This window comes from Gopherus evgoodei, chromosome 7, assembly GCF_007399415.2.
Source record: "Gopherus evgoodei ecotype Sinaloan lineage chromosome 7, rGopEvg1_v1.p, whole genome shotgun sequence".
Classification (NCBI taxonomy): Eukaryota; Metazoa; Chordata; order Testudines; family Testudinidae; genus Gopherus; species Gopherus evgoodei.
This window is the reverse complement of record NC_044328.1, coordinates 12786001-12800515: the sequence shown is the minus strand read 5'-3', so window position 1 is coordinate 12800515 and position 14515 is coordinate 12786001. Positions and strand designations below refer to the sequence as shown.

At 44.1% G+C, this 14515-nt stretch overlaps 1 protein-coding gene across 3 annotated transcripts in view; it reads left to right on the top strand.

The window, feature by feature from the left end:
* AFAP1L2 (actin filament associated protein 1 like 2) overlaps positions 1-14515 on the top strand; it is a 116262-nt gene that overhangs the window by 57158 nt on the left and 44589 nt on the right. For all 3 annotated transcript variants that reach the window (XM_030570409.1, XM_030570407.1, XM_030570406.1), the window contains exons 2-3: positions 12342-12470; positions 13149-13226. In XM_030570409.1, the coding sequence (XP_030426269.1) occupies positions 12342-12470; positions 13149-13226 (207 nt within the window). The remainder of the gene's footprint in view (positions 1-12341; positions 12471-13148; positions 13227-14515) is intronic.

The window sequence follows — 14515 nt, the reverse complement described above, 5'->3', positions numbered from 1 at the left end:
CAATACTAAGGAGCTGAAGAATATGGCCTTGGCAGCACCTTTTTTCTATCCAACTCAACAACAATTCCATGCCAGAGCTATGGCATGGTGGAAAGGCTGGATTCTGTGACTGGTAAAGTGGATGGGATTAATTTTCCTTAGCAACGTGGAAGCTGGGAGAGTTGTTTGACTGAAATACTCTGAAATCTGGTGGAAAGGAAAGAACCCTACTTAGCACTGTACAGTGTCTAGGACAATGCGGTCCAAGACTGGGGCTTCCATGTGCTACCGCAGTAGAGATAAATAATGACCCCAAATCATGAGTCAAGTCCTAGAAGAAAATGATGAGTTTGATGTACAAATCGTGGGATTTGGAAAACTGACAAGACAAAATCTGGGGTTTGAAGTGATTGAGGGGAAATCTCCACTTCAGTAATGGAATGTGAGTTACATTGCACGGACTGTCGCTGTGGCAAATTATGTCACTTATAAAATATGGCTATTCTCCCTTGCACGATGCACATTTTAAACTGCGCCAGATTATTGCACTAATCAATAACCAATGTGCTGTGTTTTGTGCTCCTGGGCAGCTGTAATTCTGCCTAGAAATCAATGTAATGTGTTATGTGAGACTGCAGATGTGCCAAGATGCTGCCCTGCCTTTAAATATAAGGGATCACACGTTATGTGCCAGATCTGCTCTCATTGAAGTCAATGGAAATTTTTTCTTTGATCTTAAAGGGAGCAGGACCAGCCTTCATGGTGTTTACAGCTGTAAGTAGGGGACTGGGATCTTCTGAGGCTTCACGGTATTAACTGGTCTTGGAACCCTGCAGAGAGATGCTAAATGAGCCAGTCCTTCTGACTCGCCATGGGAGGTGGAGTTTGTTAGTTTCACCATGGATATAAGAGAAATGGAAGCGGCAGATACGTTTGAGAAGTATGGAGGGAGAAGTCCTGGGAACTACTAAGCCAGAGAAGGCATGTGCTGAAGCTTCTGTTGTTTTATATTATGTCATTAGAAGACAGATGGGTTTTGACTGTGAACAGAGTGTATAGATTGTTTGTTTGTTTTTGGAGTGGGTTTGCCTGCCCCCTGTGCACAGTACAGTACAGTGCATAATATGATGCCAGAGGAAATAACTGGTTTGCGTATTGGCACAATGACTAGAGCTCAGAGTCTAACTGAATGCTCCCTGCTGTCACTCTAGAGAGAATTGACGAGGATCATATGAAACATTTTTGACAGTGATTGAGCAAGAATATTAAGTAATGAAACTTATTCACTAAAGGCCCTGCGATGGCACCTGGTAACCAACATCTCATAGTACTTGGCATACATCCCTTCCCTGTGAAATAACAGTGTCATCGCACCCATTTTACAGATGGGTAAGCAGAGACACAGAGTAAGTTAATATGGCCCATCAGTGTAACACAGGGAATCAGTGCTTCAGTGAAGCAGAGGGGGAAAATCGCATATCCCCATTCTCAGTCCTTTGCTCTGAATGCAACAAAGTTGCAAAGAAAATATATTTTTTCTTTCGCCTTGTGTTATGTTTCAGTTGCTCATTTTAAGAAAGGATGGTGTTGAGCCATGTAAAAGATTGAAAACACTAGAAGAAAAAGACAGGAAGGATACTAATGGGTATTAAGAGTCAGTGGTGTGTGGGTCCTTCCTCCATGCATGTCTGACAGATTCCTTTGAATTGTATCTTGCCTGCAAGAGAGAGATCTCTGCTCCAGCTACTTTGGGTAGGGTTAACCTCCTTTATTCCTATGGTTCTGGTACACATGGCAGAGTTTTGCTCCTGTGCTGTAACTGGCAGTAATTATGATAGCACTAATCATCAGGAATTTGCGGTCCCACAATCATGGTAGCTGGTGAACTCATTGTAGAGAGGGGAAGACTGAGCTACCAAGGAGGATCCTACAGCCAAAGCCCCCAACATCCTCAGGGAAGCTGTGTTTCTAGACAGGTGGCTGATGTGCCAGGATCTGTGGGAACCAAACATGTTAAAATAGACACCAATTTGTGCTGCTTTCCCTGCCGGGGCAGACAGTAGGGGAGGTGCAGTGCTTATGCCTGGTACAGGAGGGCAGGAACAGACAGGGCGGTGGAGTGGGATAAGACGTGCACCTGGAATGGGGAAAGTCTCATGACCCTAAATCTTCCTCAGCTGTACCACTACAAATACACTCCAAGAGCTGCTGGTAAAGTGCTAGGTGGCCCTCTAAGAGCAGCCAACCTTCTTTCACTGATCTGCAGCAGCCCTTCATTCAGACATCTGCAGGAGCAGCCCGATGCCCAGGTAGGAGCTTGCCATCTGAACCAGTTGTGTTGTGAAGGAGTTAGTTCCCCATGTCTCTGTTCCCACAGGGCTGAGCTCAGCCAGGAAACCATATGTTGCCCATCTGCATGGAGCAATCAGTGGATCTCCCCCAGGTTAACTAAAGGAAACAAAGGATAGGTGTATGAAAAATACTGGACGAAGCTTGTTAAGGGACAACTCTCTCCAGTGCTTCATTCATGATACAAAGCCCTGTGCTGTCTCTCTGTCAGGTCCTGTGCATGATTTTGTCTTGAAAACAGCTGTTTTATATGATCCAATGTGCTTTCTGGGCATGGTTAGAAACCACATTAGACACCAAACAGCTGTCTGTTAGCATACAGGGCAGCTGGTCTCTCTAACTCCCAGACGAAGTCAGCAGCATGTAGCCCTTCTGGTGAGTAGGGAATGGGCATGGAAAGCAAAAAAAATCCCAGAGATCACACAAGAGAGAAAAAATAGAAAACGAAAGGAGGAAAAAAGCAACCTGAGGAGAGGAAAAGGTCACGGTAAGGGGAAGAGACAAGGTGACAGCTGTAGGGGAAAGGATGCCTACATGCCAAGCCATTGTAGGGTTCACTTCAGGCGCAATTCATCTTGGCTTCCTTGGCCAAAATTTTCCCGCCTCCGCTATGGTGCAGTGGGTATTTGTCTGTTCCGACTCCACCCCAGAACTGTCTGCTATTGCTGGGAGTGGGTAAAGCTCGAGATATGTCCACTTACAGGTGCAGTGCTTATGATAATAAGCAGTGCTCTTGTCTTCAAGTCACTGTGACGTCTTACAGGACTCTTGGTTACATGGTTATATTTATCGGTGCGCTGGGGAGTAACTCACAGCGTTAAGCGCTACGACTGGTAGTGAGTGCTTGCAGGAATCAGCCCACAGACTGTTTACAGAGCTCTTGGGGATCTTTTGGGATGACAGGTGTTCTATAAAGATGCTGTTATGAAGGGGACATGCTGCTGGTCTTATTCAAATCTCATGCAACAATTTGCTTGCCAGAGCGAGACCTCCTGTGGCACAGCTGAGTCTGGTGTGATGCACTGGCTGGGTTGTAATGGAAAGGATGAGAGACCCACATCTCTGCAGGGCATCGCTGTGTTTGTCTTGAAAGCTACAGTAAGTGACCCAAAGGCGTGGGATCGCTCAGAGAAAAGCCCCTATTTCAGCTGTCTGAGTGCTTTTCATGCTTTCTCTCCCCCTCTTCCTCCCTGTCCCCCCGCCCGCCCCCCGGATGCTGTTTCTCATCTTCCGACTGAGCAGGGAAAGTAAGTCTGTTGTTTGTTCAGAAAACTGAAAAGCCTTTTGTGCATCTTCTGCTGCCGGTTTGTTAAAGTTCAGAGTTTCTGGGTTAGAGCTGCCGGCTCGTCAATAAGATTCTTGTTGAAACATCCAAAGCAGCCCACGCAGAGCTGGTTGGGCTCAACTGTTCCGTTCTCAGCCTATGACCCACAAGACGCATTGTCTGCCCCTCTTCCTCCATTTCAGCCTTTGCTGCAAGATCAAGCCAAATGTTTCCAGCTTGGATGTGGGAAACCAGGCAATTAAAACCTTATTTAGGCACCTCAGTTGAAGTGTGTGTGTGTGTGTGTGTGTGTGTGTGTGTCTCTCTCTCTTTTTTTTTTTTTCTCTGCCAGAGCTCAGCATTTTGGAAAACCAGAACAATTTGTTCAAGTGCCAAAATGTGCTCTGAGTAGCTTTCTACAGCTGGTTGAAAATGGGGGGAGAAGTTTACAAACATTTTGAAATTTCCAAGTTGTTTCCATTTTGCAAAGTGCAAAAATGCCCCATTTTCTTTGTGGGGGTTTTAAAAAATGTAAATTTGTATCTTAAACATCAGAATAGTATTGGCTTTTTGTTTGCTGGAAGTTTCATTTTTTAATAAATAAAAATTTCTATAATCCTTTTGATTTTTTGATTGAAAACATTTTGAAAATATTCATGAAGAATGAAGCATTTGGGCAACAGTCAATAGTTTTTCATGAAAAATGTTTGAGGGAATCCTCTCTCATTTTTAATTAAAAAAATTGTTTTCATTCAAACAAAGTGCCAAGTCTAATTCCTAAGTTGACACACCCACATTTGAAAATTGTAGCCTAAATTTACACCTTCCAGTGGCCTTGAATTGATAACATCAAAACCAAGTTACATTGCAGTGTACAACATGTGTTTAAAGGTTCAGCATATCTTCCTACTCCTGATGTGGCACCTATCCAATCTATGTGAGCATCATTCTACAGCAGTACCATGTATCAGTTCTGTACAGTACATGAAACATTTGCTGTGTACCAACTGGGATGCAAATGCAGCTTGCTTTCAAAGTGTGCACTGTCCAGTCTTGATCCTGTTGAAGTTAACGGAGGAATCCTGCCTTTATGCGGTGGTTATTTTACCATTTTCGCAGCTCATCCTTCACAGGAATCTCAAGTGGGTAAGGTGGAGAGATGGCTGCTTATTTGAAGAAGTGAGTGCTTTGTTATTTTGGAAGACCATCTCTTCTGAGGGTCATCCAGCTGTTGCGGCTGTCATTGGCAACGCATCTGGCTCTTCTCACAACTAGAGAGAATAGCTTTCTTCTGCTGTCACCACAGACTACTCTTGCCTTCCCAGCAACAGTCAGCCCTTATAAATGTCCCAATTAGCCTAGTAAGAATGGGGTAGCTCCCCACGGTATGCTGCTAACACTCACTATTCAGGGATTTGAATGCTCTCTCTAAAGCGGCTTTTACCCAGCACGCAATTCTCACATGGTCTATTGATCTTTCTTTTTTTTTTTCCCCCCTGCAGCAAAGAAAGAAAACCAAAGTGAAAAGGCAACTGCCTTCTGCCAAAGCAGCCTCATGGGAGAATGCTGCCAGCTTAGAATGTTTAGTAGGGGAAACCAGAGAACGAAAAGCTGCTACGGAAAAGCCTCCACTCTGCATTGTGTTGAGTAGACGTTTTCAGGGGAATCCAGGGTAGCACAGTGCCCTCTGACTGAGCTGTTCAGAAACACCTCCACTGCTTCTGCCCATTGCAATTCCAATAATCAAGGGAGCATGGTCAGTTTTGCTATAGCTTTGGACATTCCAAGGGGTTTGGAACAGTACACTATACTCAGCAGATGGGGATACAGAACTAATAGTACTTATAGCTCCCTCCAGGATACATACGGTGTGAGAGAGGTGCTTGATTTCATCTTCCTCCTCCGCCCCCCGTTTTAACCCAGCCTGGGACAGGCATAAGAGCAAGAAGTTCTCTACTCTATCAATAGTAATGTTCTGCTTTCAACAGGCGTCAACGCTCCCAATCGCTTAGAAAATCTTCCAGTGAATCTCTTAAAGGTTTGAGCAAAGATGGTCTTGGGGTGAAGCACTAAAGTGGGATGCAGAAGGACCAGGCTCAGTTCCTGGTTCTGCCACAGAATCCTTGGGCAAGTCACTTAATCTCTCTGTCCCTTGGTTTCCCATCTGTAAATAAGGGGGAAAGGAATGCTTCCTTTTTTCTACCTTGTGTCTGTCTCATCTACTTCCAGTGTAACCTTCAGGGCAGGGGTTATCCATTACTATATGTCTGTACAGCGCCTAGCACAATAGGTCTCTGATCTTGGTTGGGATCTGTACCTTGACATAAATAATTGGTAATAATTCATTTAGTTTAGATTAAATGAGATGGTTCGATCCCGTTCAACAGGGATTTCTAAAACCCTTGTGTAAAGGTTAATCTTCAGCCTGCCTTCTTGTTTCCTTATAATACTAGAGTGTGACCTGGTCTCTTCAAATTAGACAGAGATGTGTATCATCATCAGAGCAGAATGGCAAAGATCGGAGGCTGTTGGACGGAATATTTTTGTAGCCCTGTTTAATGGTCATTTACCTTTTAACAACATTAATGTTGGGCATAACTTGTGGTTACTTGGCAAAGAGTGTGTTGCCTCTGGATCTGATGTGAACTGCTAATTTTTTTGGCTCTGGTTTCACGTAAACTGGATAGCCAATCCTTTGAGGCAAGAGACTTCTTTTTATCTACCAAGCATAGCCCTAGACTCGTGCCAAGATGGGTCAGATGCATTGACAGCCAAATGTTGTGAGTGGAGCATGCAGCCTTTGTGTGGAAAGCAGCTTTGTTATTGCAACATTAAAGTTCCTGACTCTCCATGTGTCACTCTAGCAATGAGGCTCTTTTGCTGGAATTAGGTGGAATTACTGGACTAGGCTGCTTCTAGGAAGCTATAGTAGAAGTAGCAGTAATAAAACTGGATAGAAGACATCATCAACTCAGGTTTCAGAGTGGTAGCCATGTTAGTCTGTATCAGCAAACAGAACGAGGAGTCCTTGTGGCACCTTAGAGGTACAAGTACTCCTCGTTCTTTTTGCTGATACAGACTGAGGAGTAATTGTGGCACCTTAGAGGTACGAGTACTCCTCATTTTTCTTATCACCAGCTCATGCTTTTAGAGTTAAATATAGGATAGGAGAACCTCAAAAGCATCCCAGAGGCTGATTGTAAACCCACCCTGACAAATCTCTCAGGGCTGTCCATCTAGCCCATTCTCTTGCACTCACTTTCCTTGCGCTTTGCTTTGGTGCCCATCTAGATCCAAACTAGAGCAAATGGGCTTAAGACCAAATTGTTAAGGGTCTGCTGTCACAAATGCCAGACTAGACACTGTATGGGGTTTGGCAGAGCCGTATAGTTCTTTTACCCAGTTACCTGCTGTCCTCATGGATCTGAGATTCCTAAATGCCCTTTAAATATTATTTTAAATTTCTAGGGGCCCTTTGAATGATCATTTCCTAGTAACCACATGTTACAGGACACAGATGGTCTGGTGGTTAAGGCACTGGGCAGGGATTTAGGGGACTGAGGTTCATTTCTTGACTCTATGACAGAATTCCTGGATGACCTTGGGCAAGTCCCTTAATCTGAGTCCGTCTTTCGACAGGCTTAAAATGAGGATGACAATCTCTAGCTCTCTCAGGGTAGGTATGATTTTACTGCCATGTTGATAAGTGTGGTATGAAAACATCACATAGATTCTTAAAAGGAAGGTGCTAGAACAGGGTAAAAGTAAAGCCCCTCACAGGGTAAGATGCACAAACCTCATTGACTTTCATAAGGACTCGTGTTCCTAACTCCCTTTCTGTGCTATCAAAAAATCCCACCCTGATTCTACTAGTGCAGTCCCCTTCCCTTGCTGCTGCTGCTGTGGAACTCTGGCTTTCTAATACGCTAAACAAAGGCCCTGGAGGTGTTGGCTGAAGAGTGCCATGGGGCTGCAGTTAGAATCAAGTGAGTATTGTCAGAAGCCTCACAGGGACAGGACTAGCAAGGCAGCCTCACAACAGCAGTGGTACCTTACCATGTGATCGCTTCTAGACCACCAGGGTGAGAAGGCAAAAACACAGGAGGAAGAGAGAGTCCATAGTTCGGACACTAACCAAGGACTGGAGAGACCTGGGATCAATTCTCTACTCCAGCGCAGACTTCCCGTATGACCTTGGGCAAGTCACTTAGCTTATCTGGGCCTCAGCTCCCCATCTGTAAAATGGGAATAGAATCATAGAATATCAGGGTTGGAAGGGACCTCAGGAGGTCATCTAGTCCAACCCCCTGCTCAAAGCAGGACCAATTCCCGACTAAATCATCCCAGCCAGGGCTTTGTCAAACCTGACCTTAAAAACCTCTAAGGAAGGAGATTCCATCACCTCCCTAGGTAACCCATTCCAGTGCTTCACCACTCTCTGAGTGAAAAAGTTTTTCTTAATATCCAACCTAAACCTCCCCCACAGCAACTTGAGACCATTACTCCTTGTTCTGTCATCTGGTACCACTGAGAACAGTCTAGATCCATCATCTTTGGAACCCCCTTTCAGGTAGTTGAAAGCAGCTATCAAATCCTCCCTCATTCTTCTCTTCCACAGACTAAACAATCCCAGTTCCCTCAGCCTCTCCTCAGAAGTCATGGGCTCCAGCCCCCTAATCATTTTTGTTGCCCTCCACTGGACTTTTCCCAATTTTTCCACATCCTTCTTATAGTGTGGGGCCCAAAACTGGACACAGTACTCCAGATGAGGCCTCACCAATGTTGAATAGAGGGGAATGATCACATCCCTTGATCGGCTGGCAATGCCCCTACTTATACAGCCCAAAATGCTGTTAGCCTTCTTGGCAAGAAGGGCACACTGTTGACTCATATCCAGCTTCTCATCCACTGTAACCCCTAGGTCCCTTTCTGCAGAACTGCTGCCTAACCACTCGGTCCCTAGTCTGTAACAGTCCATGGGATTCTTCCATCCTAAGTGCAGGACTCTGCACTTGTCCTTGTTGAACCTATCAGGTTTCTTTTGGCCCAGTCCTCTAATTTGTCTAGGTCCCTCTGTATCCTATCCCTACCCTCCAGGGTATCCACCACTCCTCCCAGTTTAGTGTCATCTGCAAACTTGCTGAGAGTGCAGTTCACGCCATCCTCCAGATCATTGATGAGAATAATAGCACTGGCCTGCCTCCCAGGGGTGTGATGAGGATAAATACATTAGATTTTGAGATGCTCCGGTACTACAGTGAAGAGGCAGTATAAATATCCAAGAGACACATTCAGGGCAGAGGGGAGCCACTGAAGACAGTCTGCTCTAGATAATTTCCAAACTGATTTGCCCATCACTAGGTTCAATATACCGATCACACAGTGGGACAGATCCTCAGCTTGTTGAAATCACTGTAGCTCCATTGATTTCAAAATCCTTCCTTGGCTTAATGCAGAGACACTTCTGGACCATTGCTAATTCTTACCCACCTGCTGTGGTCTTTTCTTCTTCCTCCTCATTTGCACTGCGTATCCCTTTGGCTCCCTTCATATTCATCCTTGAGACTTCATCTTCACTTTCCCACTTGTGCTTGTTGCTTTCTTATTAAAATTAGCATGTTCCTCCCTCTCTTCCTTCTCCCCTCTGAAATGAATAGTCCCATTCATTGCAGTAGCGATTTATTTGTACAGGTATCAGGTTTGGATACGGAGCATCCCACTGAGTTCAGAGAGATATTTGCATAGGAAGAGGCCACGCACACATGGCTGTTGTTGGAAGAAGAGCTGAATGTTTTTCCTTGAAGGCCCTGATCCAGGTCCATGGAAGTCAAGCTGCATCTTTCCTCTGACCTCTGTGGCTGTTGGATCAGGCCCTAAATGAGCTGTTTGAGTCAGGGGAAGCCTGAAGCCAGTTTTGGCATTCTGACTCCCTTGCTGGAAAATGTAACTTATTGCATGAGCTGTGTTGTTCGTAAAAGATTTGACCCCGTGTGCTCTGGTAGTTCTGGATGCCTGGGAGAAGAATGAAGTCATTCTCTATAGTAATGGGGGATGGGAGGAGGAATCATTAACCTTAAGGAGAAACACAAACTCTATCTTGACTTCCATGTGGACAGTTGTTGGGTAAGCTGACCCGCTTCAGTAGCTCCGAGATAAGCTGTGATGTTATTTGGGTTGTACTCTTACTGTTATCGTTACTTATATGTAAAGTGTCACGTCCGGTAGAATAAGCTAATAGGATAGTATATTTTGGCTTTGTCTCCAGTGGGATTTTGCACCAAGTCCAGCAGTCAATGGCCAGCCACCCAAGTCACTGAGCCAGCACAAATTCCACTGTAGACAGGAAAATGGTGATTTACACAGTGGTGTTTTGGCAGTTTGCTGGACTCAGAGCAAATTCCCCAGGTTGGAGAATGCCTGAGATATGTGATTGATACCAAATAATCATTCATCTGTTTGAATCACAGTTATTGGTAAAATCCCAGTATTTACAAGTAATCCCCCATTTCCACTTGCTTGTGAAAAGCACTGGGACTTTTTGTTCTTACTGATACCTGATTAGGGTTGCAATGGGTTGTGCCAGGTGACGAGCCGAGCCAAGCCAAGCTGATGCAGCAGAAGGCAGACATTTGAAGTTGCCCAATGGTGCTCAGCCAGCCCAAAATAGAAGTAATCTAATGTAGAGAAGTCACTAAAAAATATAAAGGGCTCCCAGGCAATAGAACAAAGACTCCTGAGCAAATTAAGTTAAGTTATATAAACTGATCTGGAGGCAGTGGACTGGTGTTTACAGTCAAGCCCAGAAGTGATGGTCAGTTGTTGGATCCACAAAGTTAGCCAAATAAAATCATATGGCATTAGAGTGGTGAATACTTGCTACCACTCAGTATATTGGCTTAATAATAATAGGCATATCTCACATTATATCTCATAGAGCTGGAAGGGACCCTGAAAGGTCATTGAGTCCAGCCCCCTGCCTTTGCTAGCAGGACCAAGTACTGATTTTGCCTCAGATCCCTAAATGGCCCCCTCAAGGACTGAACTCACAACCCTGGGTTTAGCAGGCCAGTGCTCAAACCACTGACCTATCCCTCCCCCCTTACACTCCTCCTCTCTAGGGCATGTCTACACTTACAGCGTGTGGGGTGAATACACTCTATGCCAATGGAGGAGAGCTCTCTCGTCAGCATAAAAAACCACTCCCCATGAGTGGAAGAAACTAGGTCGGTGGAACACTCTGTCCCACCAACATACAGCTCTGTGCACACTAGTGCTTATGCTGGTGTAATTTATGTCGCTTGGGGTGAAATATTAATTCACCCGAGTGTCATAAGTTTTGCCGAAGTAAGTGGTAGTGTAGACATAGCTTTAGTAGGGAAAAAATTGCCTTGTGATTAGGGACTAAGCCTGAAAACTAGACTCTATTCTTGGTTCTGCCACATGCTTTCTCTGTGACCTTGGACAAACCACTTAACCTAGCTGTGTGTCAGTTTTCCTGTCTACAAAATGGGGATATTTAATGCTTTCCTACCTCCCAGAGTGTTGACATACTTCATTGCTGTGGGGTGCAGATCCTATTGTAAAGAGTGCTATGGAAATACTTGTAAATAAATAATCGCATTTCCCCAACTTACCCGCTCTGTGCATCCCCTAGGGGTGCAGCAAGGAATTGTAACAATTAATATGCAAAGCATGATATCAGGAAGCGACTGAGTTAATGTACAAGAGAAGAGTCCTAAGAGAAGGAATCACCATACCTGGCTGACTCCTTGCCCTTCCCACCCATTGTCATTCTTATTCTGCATTTCCTTTCTTCACAAAACACTCTGTTCTTTCTGCGCTGGAATGGTCTCCTGCCCCTGTTCCTAACTTATCCCTGGCAACAGTAGGAGAAATCAGAAGTGAGTAACTGAATGCTAGCTAATAGAGTGTGGGCTTTTTCCAAAAAGTTATTCGACAGGGAACTGTTCAATAGGAAGAGGAAGGATTTTCTTATTACTAATAAACTGATTGGCTCTGCTTAGTGGTGGTGCTGGGGACATGATCTACTTGACCTGTTCTCCACTCGCTCTTTAGGTTATTATAAAGGGGGTGTTCTGTCCACGGCGTCTTTCTCCTGAACACCTATTCAGGTGCTGATCAGTCCTGCACTTGCTTTCAGATCCTCTTCATCTCCATTCATTGCAAGTGGCAAATTGCTGGAAGCTCTTCCAAGCAGCATAGTCCCAGAAGACCCTGAGTATCATGGGCAAACTCTATTTCTTGCACATGAGTCTTTGAGTCACTGCAAAGATAAATGGAATCAAATTTGAAGTGGTCCCAAAAGGCAGCGTTTAGAGCTGGATCCCAGTCTGGATCAGGTTGAGACTAGGGCTCAGGGCTCTAGGCAAAATCAGGATCATATTCAACAGTGCCAAAACCTTGCCAGCTGCTTTTATGGTAGTTCCAGCAGCAAATGGCCAAACTCTCACAAGATCAGCTGTTCTTACAAAGCCTCTAAACTCTCTGGACAAAATCTTGGTATGATTTCAGCTATAGCTGAACTGGAATCAGAAAACAAATCCCTTCCACTTTGAGATGTGATCCAGAACCAAAACCCTAAGAATGGTTCAGCTCAAATCCAAATCCCTCCCGATCAAAAACATGTCAAGCGGTTGGGAATTAGAGGTTCAGTGCACGTCGCCTCTCTAAATGTAACCAGATGGCCCTGTAAAGAAATTATCCCAATCGTTTGCTGTGTCTCCTTTAGCACTAGAACAGCTGCTTACGGAACTTGAGGATTTTCTGAAGATACTGGATGAAGAGAGCCTCAGCAGCACAGCTGTAGTGAAAAAATGCTTCCTTTCTGACCTCCTGCGAGTGTACACAAAGACAAGCGGTACGTGTGGATACAGCACATTGTGGGTGGGAGAGATGAGTTATATGGGTTTTTTATAACTCGGGACTGGGGAGAGGGGATATGAGAAAGAGAGAGATGGATTTGGTTTTTAAATTGTACACCTCTACCCCAATATAACGCTGTCCTCGGGAGACAAAAAATCTTACCGTGTTATAGGTGAAACCATGTTATATCGAACTTGCTTTGATCCGCCAGAGTGCGCAGCCCCGTGGCCCTGGAGTGCCGCTTTACCGCGTTGTGTCCAAATTCATGTTATATTGGGTATTTATATTGGGGTAGAGGTGTATATAAATTACTAGAAATATATACAAAAATAACCAGAGTTACACATTTTTAGAAGTAAAGGATTTCCAAGATTCCTGATCATTTCTGTTTTCCTTGTTAAAACTTAGTTTATTTAATCCACACCATAAGATACACAAGACAAGCCATTTGGCTGAGTTCATATCGAAGCAGAAATTTTAACTCATGGAATTTCCTGGTTCTTCAGTGTTTAATTTAGCAATTTAACATTGTATAAATGGTAGTTCTTTGCATTTAGTAGAGACTTAAGGGTACATATGCATGCATGTGCACACATTTTGCTTCTCTCTGTGTGAAAACTTAGCGTGAATGGGACTGGCTCATGAAGACATCTCTCCTTCCCTTTGTTTGCAGGTGGTGATGAGGAATATATTTACATGAACAAAGTGACCTTGGTTAAACAAAAGGATGGACAGGAGAAAGAAGGTGGAGGTATGGAATCTATGGCTACCGAATGCCTGGGATTTAACTTCCCAATGGAGATAGAATAAAGGGGCATAGGATTTGATCCTGCTTCCATTGAAATCAGACATGATTCCCATCGATTTCAGTGGGTGCAGAATTGAGCCAATGGAAGGGGTGGAAGGACTACTATATTTTCACATATTCCATGCTTTTGGCTAACACAGTGAGGTTATTCCTGGAAGTAGCACTTTTGAGGGCAGTACTTAGGGATAAAAATGTCTCCTTGCTAAGTATGCAGCTTCATGCAACCCTACTGAAATATTTAAATAAGTCATCTCATTTTGTATAGACCAAAAGCAAGTCAATCCATGCCTAAAAGCTTTTGTTTGATTACTATGTTCAGCATGCTGCTTTGCACCATGCCACTGGTGGTTTCAAAGAGTCTAAACTGGCTCAGGATGAATTATTTATGCACAGAATATACATAATATCTTGTATTTATGTAGCACCCCATCCCCCCATGTTCCCAGGAAGATCCTAGCACTGTATCCTTGCAAACTGTATAAATTGAGAATAATAACCCTGGGTGAAATGCTCGTGATTGTCTTCCAACAGTTTTTCTGACTAGATCCACCTGGTTTTGCATTCACAACATGGGAAGGAATTCTCCAAAAATTCAGAACTAGTTTGTGCAAACTTCTCCCTTTCACAACATTTATGGAATCTCAAAAGGGCCACTTATCTTCAAAGCTTCATGCTTACAAATATAGATCAGCCTTTTAGCCACTTCCTATCATCATTATTATTATTATTCATGTTTATTACAGCCTAAGGGCCAGCTGAGAATGGAGCCCCATACAAACATAAGAGACAGTCCCTGTCCCCAAATTGCTTACAGTCTAAATAGACAAGACAGAATGAGGGTAAGGGAAGAGGGACAACACACAAGCAAAGTGAACAATATGGTGGCCTGCAAAGGTCATGTAAGTGTCACGATTTTTATTGTATTTAAATCTGCTTCATGCAGCCAAATTGTGGATTAATGTCAAATGCTTCTGAAAATGAGACATTCTCTTTTTACTATATGTACGTACAGCCCCATCACAATCGGTCACAGTCTTGGTCAGTGGCACTAGTTGCATAATTATAATATTAAACCATAGCCACAGAAGGCCTGCTTGTACCTACCATGACTTGGGCATGGAAATCAGTGGCAATGGAAAGATTTATTTACATGGATTCTCTGTCCTGGGTCCCATGACATGTACAAAATAAGGCTTGGCCAGGCAGTGCAGTGAGCCATGGAGCTGTGTCAG